General features: G+C 46.4%; 1 protein-coding gene across 1 annotated transcript in view; it reads left to right on the forward strand.

The window, feature by feature from the left end:
• Positions 1-3070: 3070 nt before the first annotated feature.
• Positions 3071-16319, forward strand: part of LOC147732424 (uncharacterized) — a 2559122-nt gene continuing 2545873 nt past the window's right edge. Inside the window, exons 1-5 of the mRNA XM_086954262.1 lie at positions 3071-3161; positions 4214-4331; positions 5966-6053; positions 6145-6333; positions 8243-8351. Coding sequence (XP_086810388.1) covers positions 3071-3161; positions 4214-4331; positions 5966-6053; positions 6145-6333; positions 8243-8351 — 595 coding nt within the window. The remainder of the gene's footprint in view (positions 3162-4213; positions 4332-5965; positions 6054-6144; positions 6334-8242; positions 8352-16319) is intronic.

Here is a 16319-nt window from a genome sequence, read left to right on the forward strand (position 1 = left end):
TTCTCCATGGATTAGGCAGTTTACTTAGGCCCTCGTTACGAGTGGTCCAGAAAATGGCCTCGACATTCCCCACCCTCAGGGACCCCCTAGAGTACTGGTAATCACAGGGGTGGGAAAAATGTACGCCGTTACGAATCGTCTCCTGAGGGGCACTTAAGCAATTAGGAATTATGAGGGAAATTGATGATTCACACTTAGATTGTCTCTGTGTTCAGCATCCAAAATCTCCATGTGAAAATAAACAGATCCGGGGACTCAACAGCAATCTCAACATTCGATGGGAGGAAACCACTGCTCATAATTGACATGGGTGTAGGTAAAGAGGAGACTGCTTCTTAAATTCTACGTTTTACCTGGCTGCGGACAATCTGCGGGAACAGGCAGGGCTTTAAGTGGGCCGAGTGCTGCTCGGCCCACTGAGCACCGGCAGATTTTTAAAGGGGGCCTCGAAACGGGTCTCTATCGGGCTCTTTTTGTGCCCTGGCACAGGCGGTCCGTTTTTTTCCGGACAGCAGGCACATTGATGTGAGCGTGCTCACACTGCTCACTTCTCACTAGTGGAGAAGTTATGGCAAGACGTCATGCCAGGTGATCCTTAAAGGGGAAGGGAAATCCTTTAAAGAGAGTCATTTGTAACCAGGGCTATAAGTGGAAACTTTGTCAATATTATATACAACAAGCCATAGTTGCTGCTTATTTGTCTTATGCAACTAACAACCATTGACAGAGCCAATAGTTTGACTTGTTGTAGGTATGTTACTTGTTGTATAATATATCTGGATCCATTAACAGAAAAGACAAGTCGGGCGGCACACTAACTATGCTATGCATAGATTTCCCATCGATCACGCTGGCATAGCTTGTTAAAATACAACATATAGAACAGGGTATGGGGTGGGGGGGCTAATGAGCAGTAGGAGAAGAGTGCAGATTGCACAGGGTATTTAAACTCAATATTTTGTGAAGTAAGCATTTTAAGTCCTTCAAAACACATGCATATGTGTGTGTTTTTTGTGTGTGTGAGTGTACGTAGAAATCCCAAGTGAAAACTGACAAACACCTCGGCATACCAGACTTTAAGCACCTGTACCCAACTATTTTTTAGAGAATACGTTTATTTCTAAGGGGGTGTCACACACAAACCCCCACCCCTCTCCCCCAGGCTACGCGTGCGCTTATTATTTGTATACAGCCACATTTTAAGGTACGTTTTCTAGTGAACGACAGGAATTCTCCCCGATGTTCTTGTTACCAGTGACCCGGGGTCATCGGAGGATGCTGCCAGGTGCAGTTCTGGCTCCTCTTCCCTTTCAGGGCAGAGGTGTCCATTTCCCTTGGAAAGTGATCCCCGGATTGGGATTCTGTTACACTGGACTTCAGTGGGGAGCACCTTAGGCTGGAGAGAGTCTCCCTGGCGCTGGGGACGCGGAGGGCGCGTGCTCCGTACTCGGCTCTGCTGGGATGGCGCGCGCACGCACATGGGGAACATTTGTCTTACTTAGTTACCTGTCTGGTGAGTTTTATAGCCTTTTTATTCAGTTTCCCATAAACCGTTTGTGCTTATAAATGAGTTTTTTTTTTTTGCTTTAATCGCGCTGCACCTGCGTCTAATGCAGTTCGGAAATGTTTAATTGATAATTCGTTTAGCTTTGCTTTTGCGGGGATATCTCAGTGGGCTGGAGACAGCAAGCAATGAAGATGCACTGGAAGATAAATACATTGTGAAAAAACGATAAACGAGGTAATGAGGAAAGTGAAAATTCAGAGAAGGGAGGCGTATGTGAAGTGGAGGAGTGCGACGATGTAATGTTTGGTGAAAGAAGGTGGGCAGAAGGAAGGCAGAGGATAGCCGAATATAGGGGACCGCCTCCCTCCAGGCCCTACTGACACTGTTTCCAGTTCTGAGCCTTTTATCCACAAATTATTGATTACCGGAGTGTTTTATCAGTTAAACGAATACAAAACGGGACAATAGCACACAGAATGCATTGGTCTATCACACGAAAGGCCCGTAGTAGAAAGTGTCCATAATGACCTCAAGGTGACCCCTAACCGAACATCCCTGCAAAGGCAGCCGTTTAAATAACGGGAGGTGGGGCTCAATGTAACTGTTGGGAAATGGCGGATTTGAACAATAGAGAAGGGATGGAAAGAGGAATTGACGTGAGGAAGGAAACTAATGAATATATTGTAACTGATAACGTTTTAGTGAGTGAAGGAAGGCTTGATATGAGTAATTAAAAGGAAAATGAATAACAGTGAAAGTAGTAAGTTAGGAACGAGGGAATATATGGGTAAATGAAGCAACTTAGACAAGGAAGGGTTGAATGCAATAATCATGGCAAGGGTGAGGCTTAATAAAGATGGGAAAAAAGAGGAATCAATAACTCTGAAAGGGAGCTACCGTTAGTGAAGTGAACAAAGGGAGAAAGAAATAGCCATGGAAAAGACATGGCTTTGAAGTATTTGTAGGAAACAAATGGAAAAAATATAAGAAATGGAAGGGGTCCTAATTTAAGTAAAGTTGCGACAAGGGAAACGTTAAAAAAAAGCCTGGAGGCTCTTTGTAGAGTAGATTGGTTTTTTTGTACATGAAGCTATAGACGGTGCTAGGCGGGGAACTCTGAAAGTGGAATTGAAATTCAAAAACGTTAGAGCAGAGTAAATTGCCTTGTAATGAGAAGTCAATGTGGGTGGGTTTATAGTTCTGGCTTTTAATTTTAACGTGATTAGAGGTAGTACTGGGTTGGCAGATTTCTATTTATGAGGGTGCCTCAGACAGGCATTTAGGGATGGGGCAGAGTCTGTGAAAGGCATCCAAATCTCCACCCAGTAAATCCGCAGGTGGAGACGGGCAAGAGTTCGAGTAGAGGTACAGCCTGGCCATGCTTGCTCCCTCCCGCACCACCGACGGTGGGTGACAATGCTCTACGCATCAAGGGAATAGGCTTCCATGGACAATGATGGCCCGTACCCCCTCAACCGGCACCCCTGACCAACACAGGGTGCACATTGCTGCTTAACACCTTCTGAGGGCAGGTGGTAAATGAACCCTATGTGTACATGGAAAATGACGTCAAATTTAGAGTATGATCTGGATAGTGGGACACTTTGGATGGGAACCGAGAGTTCTCAGGCTCCAAGAATCAATGAGCAGTGTTGTAAGAATCTTACATTATGAACACAACGTAAAGATCCAAGTTAATGGGATAAAAAGATGAGTGGCTGTGGAGAAAATATGTAGGAAAGCTGAGGTACGAAAGGTAAAGGTAATGTGAAGGAGGGCAGAGACATAAAGTGCATGAATTGAAGACTGAAGATGGTAAACAGACCACTTTCCAGAGATTGAAAGCGGGCGAAGAAGCCAAGAAAGGTGTTGTCTATGATTGCATGGCAGATGGCAATGACTAGTGAACATAGGTCATACTAGGTGTGACAGGTGACATTTCACACAGAACAGAGTTGACAATATGGGTACAGGTGACAGGCTGGAGGACAGGTTAGGAATGTGTGAGATCAAGGCGTCAAGGAGTAAAAAGCCCACTCAAAACATAGCTGAAGATGAACACTCGAACACATTTTCTTGTTTCTGACGCAGCACGTCGTTCTTTCTGGCACAGTAGCCGTTTACATGCGAATTGGATATCGAACAAGATGGACAAGATTTGAAGTCTGTGATTATCTGACACAGTTAGCACACCCTGACGAAGTTCTTTTGAATGAAATGCGTTGGCTGCCCGATGAAATTTGAATAAAGAAGATCAAAAAAGCAAACAATTACTGGATGGACACTTTTTTTTGAATCCATTGATATTTGTGTTATTTATGTATGGTGGTGCATCCCACAGTGGGTAGAAATGTTGTTGTTTATTACTAAACGATCGCCTCTTGGGGACAACAGGGGCAGTGGCAGTGCACACCACAAGAGCTAATAGCTCACTATCCAGTACACAATTGGGACGGGTTGGCCTCTGGCCAGTTGAGAGGTGCGTCACACACATTCGTTTGTGTGTAGAGTTGAGTTGTTCTGGTTTGGGGTTTTATAGCGTAAGATGAGGTTGCAAGGTCAGTGTTGGGGAGCGGAGTGCATAAAGGACAGAGTAGGTTGTAATAGGGTTCCTTGTACTGGGAAAAGTCTTTAAGGTTACAACAGAAGTTTGCTTAGAAGATGTGTCTTCTTTGCAGTTGTAACACACTGTCCGTCTCTCTGCAGGTGCCTGTTCCCTGTCCCCTGACTGTGAGCTGAACTGTGACACCGACTGCCAGGTCCACTGCTCCACCGGATTCTATTACTCGAAGGGCAGCTGCTGGGAGTGCCCCTCCGGCTTCTAGTACGTGAGCAATATGGGCCAAGATACTATAGCCTGGCATTGGGGAGGGCTAGGAAAAAAATATAAGTGAATGAGGATGCAGTGCCAGGGTTTTCATGAACTACATATGTATGTCTTGGAGGGAATAAATGGGTTATGGGGCAGGGTGAGCTTACACTTTAATTTAAGGTTTGTCTAATTTGTGTTTTTCTGTGTTAGTTTGAGAGGCAGAAATAGAGAGAGGGGGAGTGGGTGAAAATCAGTGGTGGTTTACTGATGTTTATCTTCATAACCGTGGACCTTATCTAGAGTTTGGTGGACTCAATACTCCCTCAAACTTAGTGGTTATCATGTCCTCCATATTATAAGTGCCATAACCTATGATCCTCTTATAGTAAGGTGGAGGGGACATATGCAACATTTGCGATAGGGCATCCCGTCTGTTATACTCTAACTATAGCCCTAGTCACCTAGTGTTTTTACAATATATTGTTGTGTGCAGAGCAGAGATGTCCATATGGTAGGTGTGTGAAAAGTGTGTATGGATGTGTGTGGGGTTGTGTTAATGCTTGCATTGCCTTAGGGTGTGGCAGGCTTAAAGCCTATTACGAGATGCTTGACTTGCTCATTTACATTCTCTGAAACATATAGAGAAGTTTTGATGCCATACGGGAGGTGTGTGTGGTGGTTTGGTATCAGGTGTAACTGGACGGTTAAATTCGTAGGTGAAGGTGGATGTACAAGTTTGAACTGCGAGTGAGCTACAAGGGTGTCTTCTTGTGTATGCATGTGTGTGTCTTACTGTGTGTTATAAGCTGTCGCTGGCAGTAGAGACGCGATGGCTAGGTGGTGACAATTTTTTTAATGATGTGCTTTTATGGTCAAACTATGAGCGAATAAAGAGGATTTTTTACTTTGAATACTACCCCCTTTTGGGTCTCAGTATTCAATCAATCGTTTGTGATCATTACTGATGGTGCAAAACATTACTATATTCCATATTCCAGCGCCTTGAGACCCTTACGGGTGAGTAGTCACGCTTAACAAACGCCTGATTGACTGATCGATTAATTTTGAAGTGATGAGAAGGAGGGACATCGATGTAACACCCCCTTTTACTAATGATTCATAATGAGTCGTAGATTGTGAGACATTTACAACTCGTAACGTAACTTTTTTTACTTTCCATCTTTGGGTTTTGTGGTTGTGAAACTACAGTTTTGAGAATGTAGGCTTTGTGATCTTACATCAGGGCCTTAGTCTTTTTTTCAGCACCAATTCTGTCCAGGTCTTAAATCTCTTAAGGCGTTCCTTTTATCTGCAGTGCCTTGTGATTTTGTTCAAGCCGTTGACCTGTAGCTCTGTTTTGTTTCTAACACTTTTCTTTTCGACTATATCACTTAGCTCTCACAGCTGTGTGTGTTGTGGAGTAATATTAATGCAGCCATGACGTCATGGTACAGTTTATTTTGCTGAAAAGAATACCACTATTACCTTTATGCGGAAACATATGCATTTCCTTACTTTTTATCTCTATTTATTTAAAGCAAATGTGAGTATTCCGGAGACTGTTGTCAGAAATCAGTGAGTTCTCAAGGTGAGTAACACTCACAGATATCGACATGTTTCTAAGCTGTAATATTTCTTGTTTGCAGCTGCATCGGTGGTACAGCTGCTCCCAGGAAGTGCCCAGTGGGCACGTCCAATCCCCTCACTTCCAAGGGGGAGCCTGCAGACTGCCAGGTATGATGACGCAATGCATCTGTTGTATAGCAGGATGTCCAGAGGTTCCATTTCATTATGATACTGAACTGGCTGTCTTCCCCACCCCCAGCTCTGTCCTGCCGGCTACATCAGCGTGGAGACTGGGACCGGTTGTAAGGTCTGCCCGGTTGGTTTTTCATGTGACCCTGCCACCGGCTTCCAGGCCAGATGCAATCCCGGCGAGTACTCTCCGGAGGCAGAGATGAGCTGCTCCCCGTGTCCTGAGGGGTACATGTGCCCGGATGGGCGAGACTGGGAGGTAAGCAAGGGAGAGAAGTAATCAACACATCTGCAAGGGATGGGCAGGACCATACATTGCATATGTAATTACAGCAGTGTCACTACACATCTGTTTTACTATAGCCGTGAGTCACGGTTACACTGTGTGTAGTATTTAGATCTGGACAGTAGAAAGTTGTCAAAGGGTTCGTATTGCTGTGTGGGTGTGAGTCTGAAACACAGAGCCAACAAGAGCGTGTAAGCACAGAGAGGACATAACGTGTATGTTTGTAATTGCAGCAGCTTATCAATGTACCAGTTCGCACAGAGACGTTTTAAGGCATGGGCAAAGTGGGCACAGGGCCCCAGACGTTCATGGGAGTGGGGGGGGGGGGAGAAGGGGGAGGGAAGGGGGGAGATAGGGGGGCTGCAGAGCCACATTTGTTCCGCAGAGTCTTGCACTGGTGGCCTGGAATAATGCCTAAACAGATTGTTTACAACACAGTGTATCTTTCATTTATTTTTGATGTGGGTGATGTAGATATATTTTCGAAATTTTACATAGAAAAGTTTCTTTTAGATCAAAACAAGACCATAATGGGAAAATGAGTCACAGAGATTATTTGTAGTAATTTCAGTGAAATGCTGTTCTATTAAAATTTAGAAAACACACGTCACTATCCATGAATATTAGATGTTAACACATTTAGAATTTGGACAAATGTGCCTGTGCACTGTCAGTGACCTGGCCAAAGAGGGCACGAAAGAGCTGAACATGGATCATAAATGCAAGGCTATTCCGAACAAGGGCCCCCAAAATGCATTTGGCCCAGTACCCCCAAAATGCTTAAGATGTCCCTGAGTTTGCAACTGCAGTGGTGAATGGCCTGCAGTGTGCGATTTCAGGCAGTTATGTATCACTGTGTCGGCGTGTGCATGCACGTCACACGAATGCTTCCTCACACACATGCAGATACAACACTCATCCAAACGAACACTTCCCCAGGCTGTAGCGTTCTACCATTCGACTATACGCCCGGCGCACCGTAAGGGATAAGATTAAGAAGTGTTATAAAATTGTAAATAGTGCTGTACAAATGTGTGACCGCAGAGTCGTCTCTGTATCAGAGCATTATTGCAGCAGTGTTATGCCTTCACATTGAGTCACAACAGTAAGACTACGTGGATGAGGTTGTCCGTGTACGCAGCTTCTTCACGGCAATACCACAAGAGGGCGCCAGATCGCAATAAATGCCCTCATACATGTTGCTACGGATAGGAGCGCCACAGATGCCAACCTGTAATTGTGTCAGCGGCAATGGTACCTAGTGATTTTTTGCTAACCCTACCAATGCTTTACTGCACTATCTTTCTTTGGTTTATGTGTGACTGGTACAGCACGCCAGCATCGTTTCACTTTACCAGTGAGTGACCGCAGCACTGGGCTTCTATTGCAGTACATTAATGAAACGTGTGTTACGGTACCGGTTTCTGAATGTAGCAACATATCAGTGTAACTCCAACCAGTGTGACCTTGCACCAGCCACACACGTGCGCATAAGGCGAACGTGCAAAAGTCTTGGCTGGTCCATGCTCGTGTGTGACTGCAAGAGTGGGTTTCTACACCTTTGTGTGATTTCTGCACGTGTCACTGCTCCTATATAGGAATCCAGATGTGAATTGCGAACTACTATACCCACGTGTAGCTGCATCTGGGTGTACTGTACTAATGGATGTGTGGCATGATACGGTTGCCTTGTGTAACTGTACCAGGAAGTGACTTTGGTTTGTTATTGTGGCCGTGTAACTGGGCAGTTGTGTGATTGTAGCATGTACCCGGGGTATGGTGTACCTGCAACATGGTGTGTTTTCAGTCTACTGCTTCAGCAGTGTGTTAATTTGTTGCTCTGTAACCATACCAATTGAATTGCCGTCTCGTCTCCCCTCAGCTTTGCCCAGCAGGACAGAAGCCAGATCAGAGTCGCAGACAGTGTCTAAGCTGCTTTCCGGGATTTTATACTTCTCAAGACCGTTCATCGTGCCAGCCCTGCCCAGCAGGTATTATGCCTAACCTCCGCTCCTGTAACAACCATGCCCATCATGTAAAAAGAGACCCCACCTTGACCCCCCCCCCTGATATTTTGTTTACAGTTCATGGTCCTGAGCAGGCATGTTTGGTGAGAGAAGTTGTCAGAAGGTATGCTCGGATAGACAGTTACTAGCATCTCATAGCCGAATGACATTGTGAGTTGTAAAGTGATAGCATTGGATGTAGCTAATTGGTGAGATCAAAGGAAGCATGTGAGCGGCGAAGGCAGCCTCAGTGCGCACATTTACAGTGTGGGTACATCCCAGTATTACACTATGTGGGCATAGGTACGCTGCGATGGTGGATACCACAGTCCTTGCTGTATACACTCCACCTTACAAACCGTGGTTGTGGGATTGTATGGCTGTCAGACACGGTCTACCGTCCTGGCTATGCATGCTGCCTTACACTCTCTGTCTCTGGTCATCCTCGGCTGGTGGACGCTATCCTCAGTCCTGGCCCTGAACTTCTGCAGTCTATGGGCATGCGAGCGGCGACACACTGTTGCTAGAAATGGGATTTCTGGGTGGCTAGGGCTTGCGCCTAAGCCAGGTCAGAAATCACCACTCTAGTCAGGGCAAGGGAGTTACGTGCCGAAGATAACCCCTGCTCACCCCCTTGGTAGCTTGGCACGAGCAGTCAGGCTTATCCCGGAGGCAATGTGTAAAGCGTTTGCGCAACACACTCACACAGAAGCAACACAATAGGCACACCACAAAAGAAACTCCACACAAGGTTATTTAAAAAAATAGCCTTTGTATTACCCGTAAAGCACAATAGAACACAATCACATATATACACTGTGCCACCTGGCACTAGGTATGACTTTACAGGGGATTATATACATTACAGGGCCAATCAGGCCACTGTCGTATCATAACTCACAGGTAGTGAAAACAACCAGTAATTAGTGGCAATAGTGCACTAGAATAAACACATTAGGCATACATCCTAATCATCAGCATAGCACTTTGTGCACATCAGGCCCCTCTTAGGCATAAACAAAATAAGGGGTTTTAGCAGAGCACCTTACTCACAGCCATCAGCAGTAATACACCATAATCCCTTATTAGGAACACATTACCGCAACAGTATAAACAATACATTTGGGGATAACCAATAACCATTGGTAGTCTTGCTCTTTGGCACAACACATTAGACATAACACAAATGATGACACTGTGCATAGCACATTTGCTCAAACACAAAATTACCCACAGTGCACCCAAGGAAAAACTTGCAATAATGTACCCCAGCCCACAGATTTTCTGTAGTGCATCTGGGCATAACACATCACTGTGTGGCACCTAATGCCCACCTTAGACCTATGCAGATAACCAATACTGCACAACTGGGTGCCTTCCTGGGTAATGCAACTCCGCATACATTTGAGCACAAGCATTAGGCCGAACAGTAACTACTGGCAGGGTTACACAGGGCTTAAAACATTATATCAATATCACCCAACGTGTTCCATATGCGGGCCACAGTGCCTCTGTATTCCCATTGTGCTTTAGGCCCCTTAATTACTGTGTGTCCAGTGCCATCCAGACACCTAGGTGCTCGCCTCCCCCTAGGCACTTCCATCGGTGGAAGGGGAGAACACCAAATAGTGGGCAAATGCTGGGAGTCCAGTCTTCCCCCTGAGCCAGGATTCAAAGATTTGCCAAGTGACCTTGTCGGGCCTCCCGCTACTGCCGGAAGCCCTCTCACCTCCGTTGGTGCCTACGTACCCCTTGCACAGCTGCTGCTTAGCTCACGTTGGCGGGAAGACCCCTCCTGGGTCTTCCGTCTGTAATTCATGATGGAAGTGGGCCACCAACTGAGTGCTCTTCTCCTCCTTGGTGATTGGGAGCGCTTGCCCACCACCAGGCTCTGGCCCATGGCCTGCTGCATCCACCTGGCTTCTGGGTGTCTGTCTCATGCTGGTGAGCCGCCTCTCCCTCTACCAGGCGGGGGAGACAGAGAGTTACGAATGGAACCTTATGATGCTCCGGTCCTTCTGTTGGCTGCCCGGGGAGCCCACCTCAACACTCAGGCCACATGCAGGGCTCTTCTATTCACCATGAGAGCCCCGCCCACAATCAGGTGTAGACTTCGCCTGACTTCCAGCGTTCACCCGATAATGCCTGGGATCTCCCGGTCCGGGAAGCCTCATCTTTCTCACGCTGTTGGGCAGCTCAGGGCTACGTAGCAGAGCCCCGGCTGCACCCCCATATAGAGTACTCTTTCCTGGCAGTCCTCCCTCATAACCGGGTGCCAGTTTCAGGACAATAATTGTCGCACTCAGCTCACAACACTCAGCGCTGGGCAGGCACCTCCCACTGCCTCTCTTTCATGGTGGCAACAGCAGCGCTCACACTCGTGCTGGTTGGGGTGCAGAGAAAAAGCACTCCAAAAATAGCACAGTTTCGAAAGCACAGCGCTCATCCTGCGCTGCTTCAATTTATCCAGGGCGAGCCACACAGCCCTGGAAATCACTGTAAGTGCCAACAACTGGGTACAAGTAGGCCAGCACACATGGCCTCTTCAGCAGGGTGGAAGCCTTTCTGCCACTCAGTGGGCAACAGGTCAGTCTCACATGGCCGTTCCTCCTCGCACACTGCAGTCCACGCAGTGTGCCCTCCCAATATCCAAGTAAGCACCAGTTCCACAAGCACACTACATGGGGTCACAGCCCCAATACTTATACCAGTTAGTCTCTTTGTTTCCCCCTGGCCCGGTCCAAACCCGTTCTGGAGGGCACCAACACATTTCTCTGAAGGTGCACGACCACCTCCTTTGTCAGTGGAGGCTCTGGCCCCAGACACACCACAGGGGGGCATTGTGTAAGGCAGGCACAGTCCTATTCAGGTCCAGGTGCTACTCCTCCCACTACTTCAAATGCAGATTGGCCTATTCAGCCTAGTGCTGACTCACCCATCCCCTCTGGAGCCACTGCACCTCCCCAGCCCCTGTCACTCCAGAGCCAGACATGCAAAACACAACAGGCACAAAGACACATAGCACACCGAAATGCCTACTTCTAAAAGTGGCATTTCTAAAATAGTGATAATAAATCTGTGAACACCATTACGCAGCATTTATTACCACTATTCCAAACATACCAAACTTGACCACTCTACTCCTCTCATGTCAGGAATTACCACTGAAACACATATCAGGGAATCCACAATGCATTCCTGTGAGAGGGCAGCCTCACAGTAGTGAGAAACAAAAATGGCTGTTTGTCACCACCAGGACATTTCACACAATTAAGGCACATTTCCTACCTTTTACCTACAGTTCACTCTGCCCATAGGGCTAGCTAGGGCCTACCTTAGGGGTGACTGATGAGTAGTAAAAGGGGAGTCACAGACATGGCAACCACTTTCTGTGCCACATCTGTGCGTGTGCAGGCCCTGCAATGGCAGAGGCTTGAGAGAGGTTTGAAAGGCTACTTTGGTGGGTGGCACAAGCAGCACTGCAAGCACACCAGTAGCATTTAATTTACTGGCCCCGGGTATATGAGATACCACTTTACAGGGGACTGATAGGTAAATTGAATACGCCAAACAGGTGTAGACCAGCCTTACCACGTTTACCATAGAGAGCACATGCACTTTACACTGGACAGCATAGATAAAGTGCCCAGAGTCCTAAAACCACCAACACAGGTCAGAAAGAAATACCAGGAGGAAGGCAAAAAGCTCAGGGATGTCCATGCAAAAAGTGCCATGTCCAACAACTGTCTAATGGGTTCTGGTAGCTGTCACCATCTCATATGTCATTAGAGTATAATAAATATATTAAAAATTGTACTTCTGGTTTACAAAATGTTTTTTTACAGTGTTTGAATCAGTATTTTAACCACATTTATTTTTTGTTCATCTTCTGTCTTTTCATCATGTTTATTTTGTGGTCTGTAAAAAAATTAATATGCAACAAGTGAATTCCAGACCTCTTTAACAGATGAACATAGGAATTTGCTTGGATTTCTTTTGCTTTGTGCTGTTGACTCCACGCTGGGATAAACGTACCTCTAAAGCCTGCCCTGCATCACCGGCAATTAGCTCGCGGAACCCGCTGCGCGGGTCACGCTTCGCCTGAGGCTTCCTCCTACCGCTGTAACTGCTGGGACTTTGAATCTGGGTGCCGGGACCTGCAGGGCTGCGAGCGTGTTGTGGGCGCAGGACTACAAGTCCCAGGAGCGCCCACAACTCCCAATTGCTGCCACCTGGGACGCTCTCCCTGCAGGCTCCTCCCCTTCCTCTTTAGATAGTATATTATCAACTGGAGATCCCCGCGGCGCGGGAGCGCGCGGGAGGGCGTCGGGAGAAGCCCGGGACAAGGGCAGGACCGTCTGTGGCCATCCGGGGCCGAAGGAGGCCGGGCTGGGCCATCCCATTGACATTTGCAGAACTGGTACTGTAAGCAAGTTATTTGCGTAGTGTTAGCGATCTAACCTGTTCCTATATATCGAGGTGGCAAAGGGTTACCTATATGGCCTGTCCTACAAACACTTCCACCTTGCTGCCATCCATGGGTGAGGGAGAGGCTGCTGTTATGGGCCCCCTAGATACCTACTTCAAACGGCTGCCTCAGGATATTGATAGGGAAATCGCCTTGGCAGAAAGACGTGCTGGGCGCAGGTTGTCCATTGAGCTTATGAAAACCCCTCTTGAGAAACGTAAAAGTCAAAGTTTTCCCTCACTGGTCACCCCCTTATCATCTATCTCGTTGCCTGTTGTACATGACATTCCACATCTTCCACCCCCAGTAAATGAGTCATTGGTTACCTTCCCTTTAGAAATAGTAACCGCTACTGTGCTTGCAAAGTCCCCCAGTGTTCTCACTAATCCACCCACTGGGCAACATTCTACATCCCAACCCAGTGTTCTAGCACATGCTATAAAACCCAAACCCTGTCCAAAAAGAAAAAGGGGTGTTACTGTAAAGAAATGCCAGGTCCTAAAACCCCCCAAAAAATATAGGAAATTGGGCACTAACACACGACCTCGTCATGCTACTGGGGACTATCCTACTGGGTTACCAGCGGGAGAGGGAGAAGTTGTTTCGTTAGGTGTGGATGTCGTAACATTGGTATCTCCTAGGACACCATTATCACCAGGCCCAGATCCCATAGTTATAGCATCCCCTGGGACACCAACATCTAAGCCAGATCTTCTTCTAGAATTGGAAAAATTAATACGGTCCCTCTTGGACCCTTTTGAGGTTAGACTCAAAAAGCTAGCTGAACAATTGGATCATCTAGAGCAGGCTAGCCTAGATCATTTTTTCTCTACAAAATCCCTAATTAAGTCTTGCCTCAAGACGGGAGAAAATGGGAATAACCAACAAACAGTTGAGCGAGATGTAGGTGCCCCGTTGGTTGATTTACAACCGTCTACTGCAAGTATTGCATCTAGCCATCGGGGTAAAGGACAAAGTAGTAAGACTACCAATGACCAACCAACTACTTCAACTAATAGCAATTGTGGGAAAACCAAGCCCCATAGTACTGTAGTCAAAGGCAGAAAGGATTGCACAAAGAATGCCACCCCTGTTAACAACAATAATACTCTACCCCTGCCAAGTACCTCGACAACTAGTCATGGTCCTTTGACAAGTAATGACAAAAATCCCTGTAAAAATAGTGTTGGAACATATATGCCCCATGTTCCAAAAGTGCCAAATAGGGTCGGTCCTGCAAGTGATGGAAATAATACATTTGAGGGAAATAAGGCTCCCATGGTACCAAAGAATGTTGCCCCACCATGCCCTGTCGTTCCAGAACAAAGCCAACTAATACCCTATGTGACAAAACTTCCGACTAGGATACCCCCGATACAACTTACCCCTGATTCCTATCCCTATGTGGCTATCCTTACCAATGTTCCACCCCTATTGGTAGGGCAAAGAAAAACCTATCACATGTTAAAAAATAAGGTTATGCATTGGTTAAGGGTCAATAGACCTCTGCCCGGGGAAGTGGATGGTTTGATCATCAGGGTTAGAAGGGTTAATTGGATAGGAAGCACCATGAAAAAACTGGGGGGTGAATGCATTATAATTAACTTCCAAGATCCAAGGGTGGTAGGATTGATCACGAGACCTGGGGGGAGTACTAGCAGTGGTGGGATTGGTATTGTGGGTCTCACCTTTTTCTATCCAAGACCTGTGGACACTTATTTTGGTGGGAACAGCGAGCCAGGGAGACTCAGTTTCTTTCCTTGGGCAGAGATTAACCCTTTTTATGTTCCTATCCCACGACTAAATGACTGCTATGAACAAGCATGCAATCCTCATGATGGGTTGGGAAATTTGAGGTGGGGATGTTGACGGAAATCGGCTGAACCCATTGATATTGGGGGTAATATGGCTAGGGTGACCACACTGGCAATAATTAAGAATGTAACGTCCAGTCTAGATGGAGTGATCATCAATAGGGAAAATGGAAATGTGAGGGGGGACAGTGTGGTATGTATGGAAGATATGGGGGTTGAATCAAGACCCTTATTAAATACGGGTGCTAATGAGGGCAAGGATGGTAACTGTGTGGATACTGTTATAGAAGAGGGAGGAAATTGTGAGAGCTTGATTAACCTCCCGTCTATGCCAGTTATTGATGTGGGGATTTGTAAGGGCAATACCACGGGGAGATTTTTTTCGTGGAATATCGCGGGGTTGTGTACTAGATTGCTGTCACAAAATTGGATAGATTTTGTCAACGGGTTTGAAATGTGTTTATTCTAGGAGACATGGGCTTGCGACCCAATCTTCCTCCCAGGTTATTTAAATTTCTGTATCCCAGCGAGTAGAGGCCCAAGGGGCAGACCTATGGGAGGTTTAACAGTTTGGATCAAGCAAAGCTTACAAGTTAAAATAAAAGTGCTTGACCTGGGTTGTAAGGATATACAATTGCTAAGAATATCACCAGACAAGGGGGGTGTGATAGACATATACAATATCTCTGCCAGGGGTACGAACGCTGGGAATTCTCCTACCCTAGAGGCTCTATCCACCTTCCTAGAATCGCAGTCTCTGGGAAATAGAGTGGTTGTGGCTGGTGACCTCAATAGGACCTTCGAGCCGCTGGAAAATTCGGAACACCCAATAGGGCAGGAGGAAGATGCCCAATGGGGTGTCCCAAATCTAAATCTTGTACCAGTTAAGCGGTGGACAAAAGATATATTGTTGCTGAACACGCTATGTTTGGAATATGGCTTGAGGGCCCTTAATGGAAGGACAAAGAGCGACCAGGGAGGCAACTGTACATTTGACAATGGTCACAGTAAAAGTAGAATAGACTATGTCATTTGTAGCCTTAACTTATGGTGTGGGGTAGGTGATATGGAAACCAAGGGTAGATTAGAAAGTGATCATAATCCCCTTTGTGTCACCCATTCCTGGTGGAGGGCCACGCCTGACAACTCAGAGTTGCGTAGCAAGGTTGTACCAGTTATGGCCAATGACACACGAAGAGTCAAATGGCCAAATGTGTTGGCAAATGTGGCTTCCATGGACTACATAAACTCGGAGGTGGATAAAGCAATTGCCGCCATGGAGATAGTAAACCCTGTAACACCTGGTTCCTCCCCAATAACAGCCATACACGAGACGTTCTTTTCCCTTATAAAACCACATTTTACTAGATTAACTAAGGCAAATAGAAAAGCACCAATTAAATTGGCGAGGTGGTTTAATAAACAGTGCAGGTTATCCAGATTGGAGTTGGGTAGGGCAATTAAAAGCAGAGACAAGGCTTCGATTAGTATAGCCAGGAAACAATATATTGATAACATTCGTAAGGCCAAGAAAAAGTGGGACGAGGAATTTTGGGAAGAGCTACTCGAAGCTTCTGGGTTAAGGGATTCCAGACTTTTCTGGAAAATCGTGAATTGGGGCCGAGGTGGTACCCCTAACAATCCAGATAACAATGTCAATGAGGCATCATG

The sequence above is a fragment of the Lissotriton vulgaris genome, chromosome 2_1 (genome assembly GCF_964263255.1).
Source record: "Lissotriton vulgaris chromosome 2_1, aLisVul1.2, whole genome shotgun sequence".
Classification (NCBI taxonomy): domain Eukaryota; kingdom Metazoa; phylum Chordata; class Amphibia; order Caudata; family Salamandridae; genus Lissotriton; species Lissotriton vulgaris.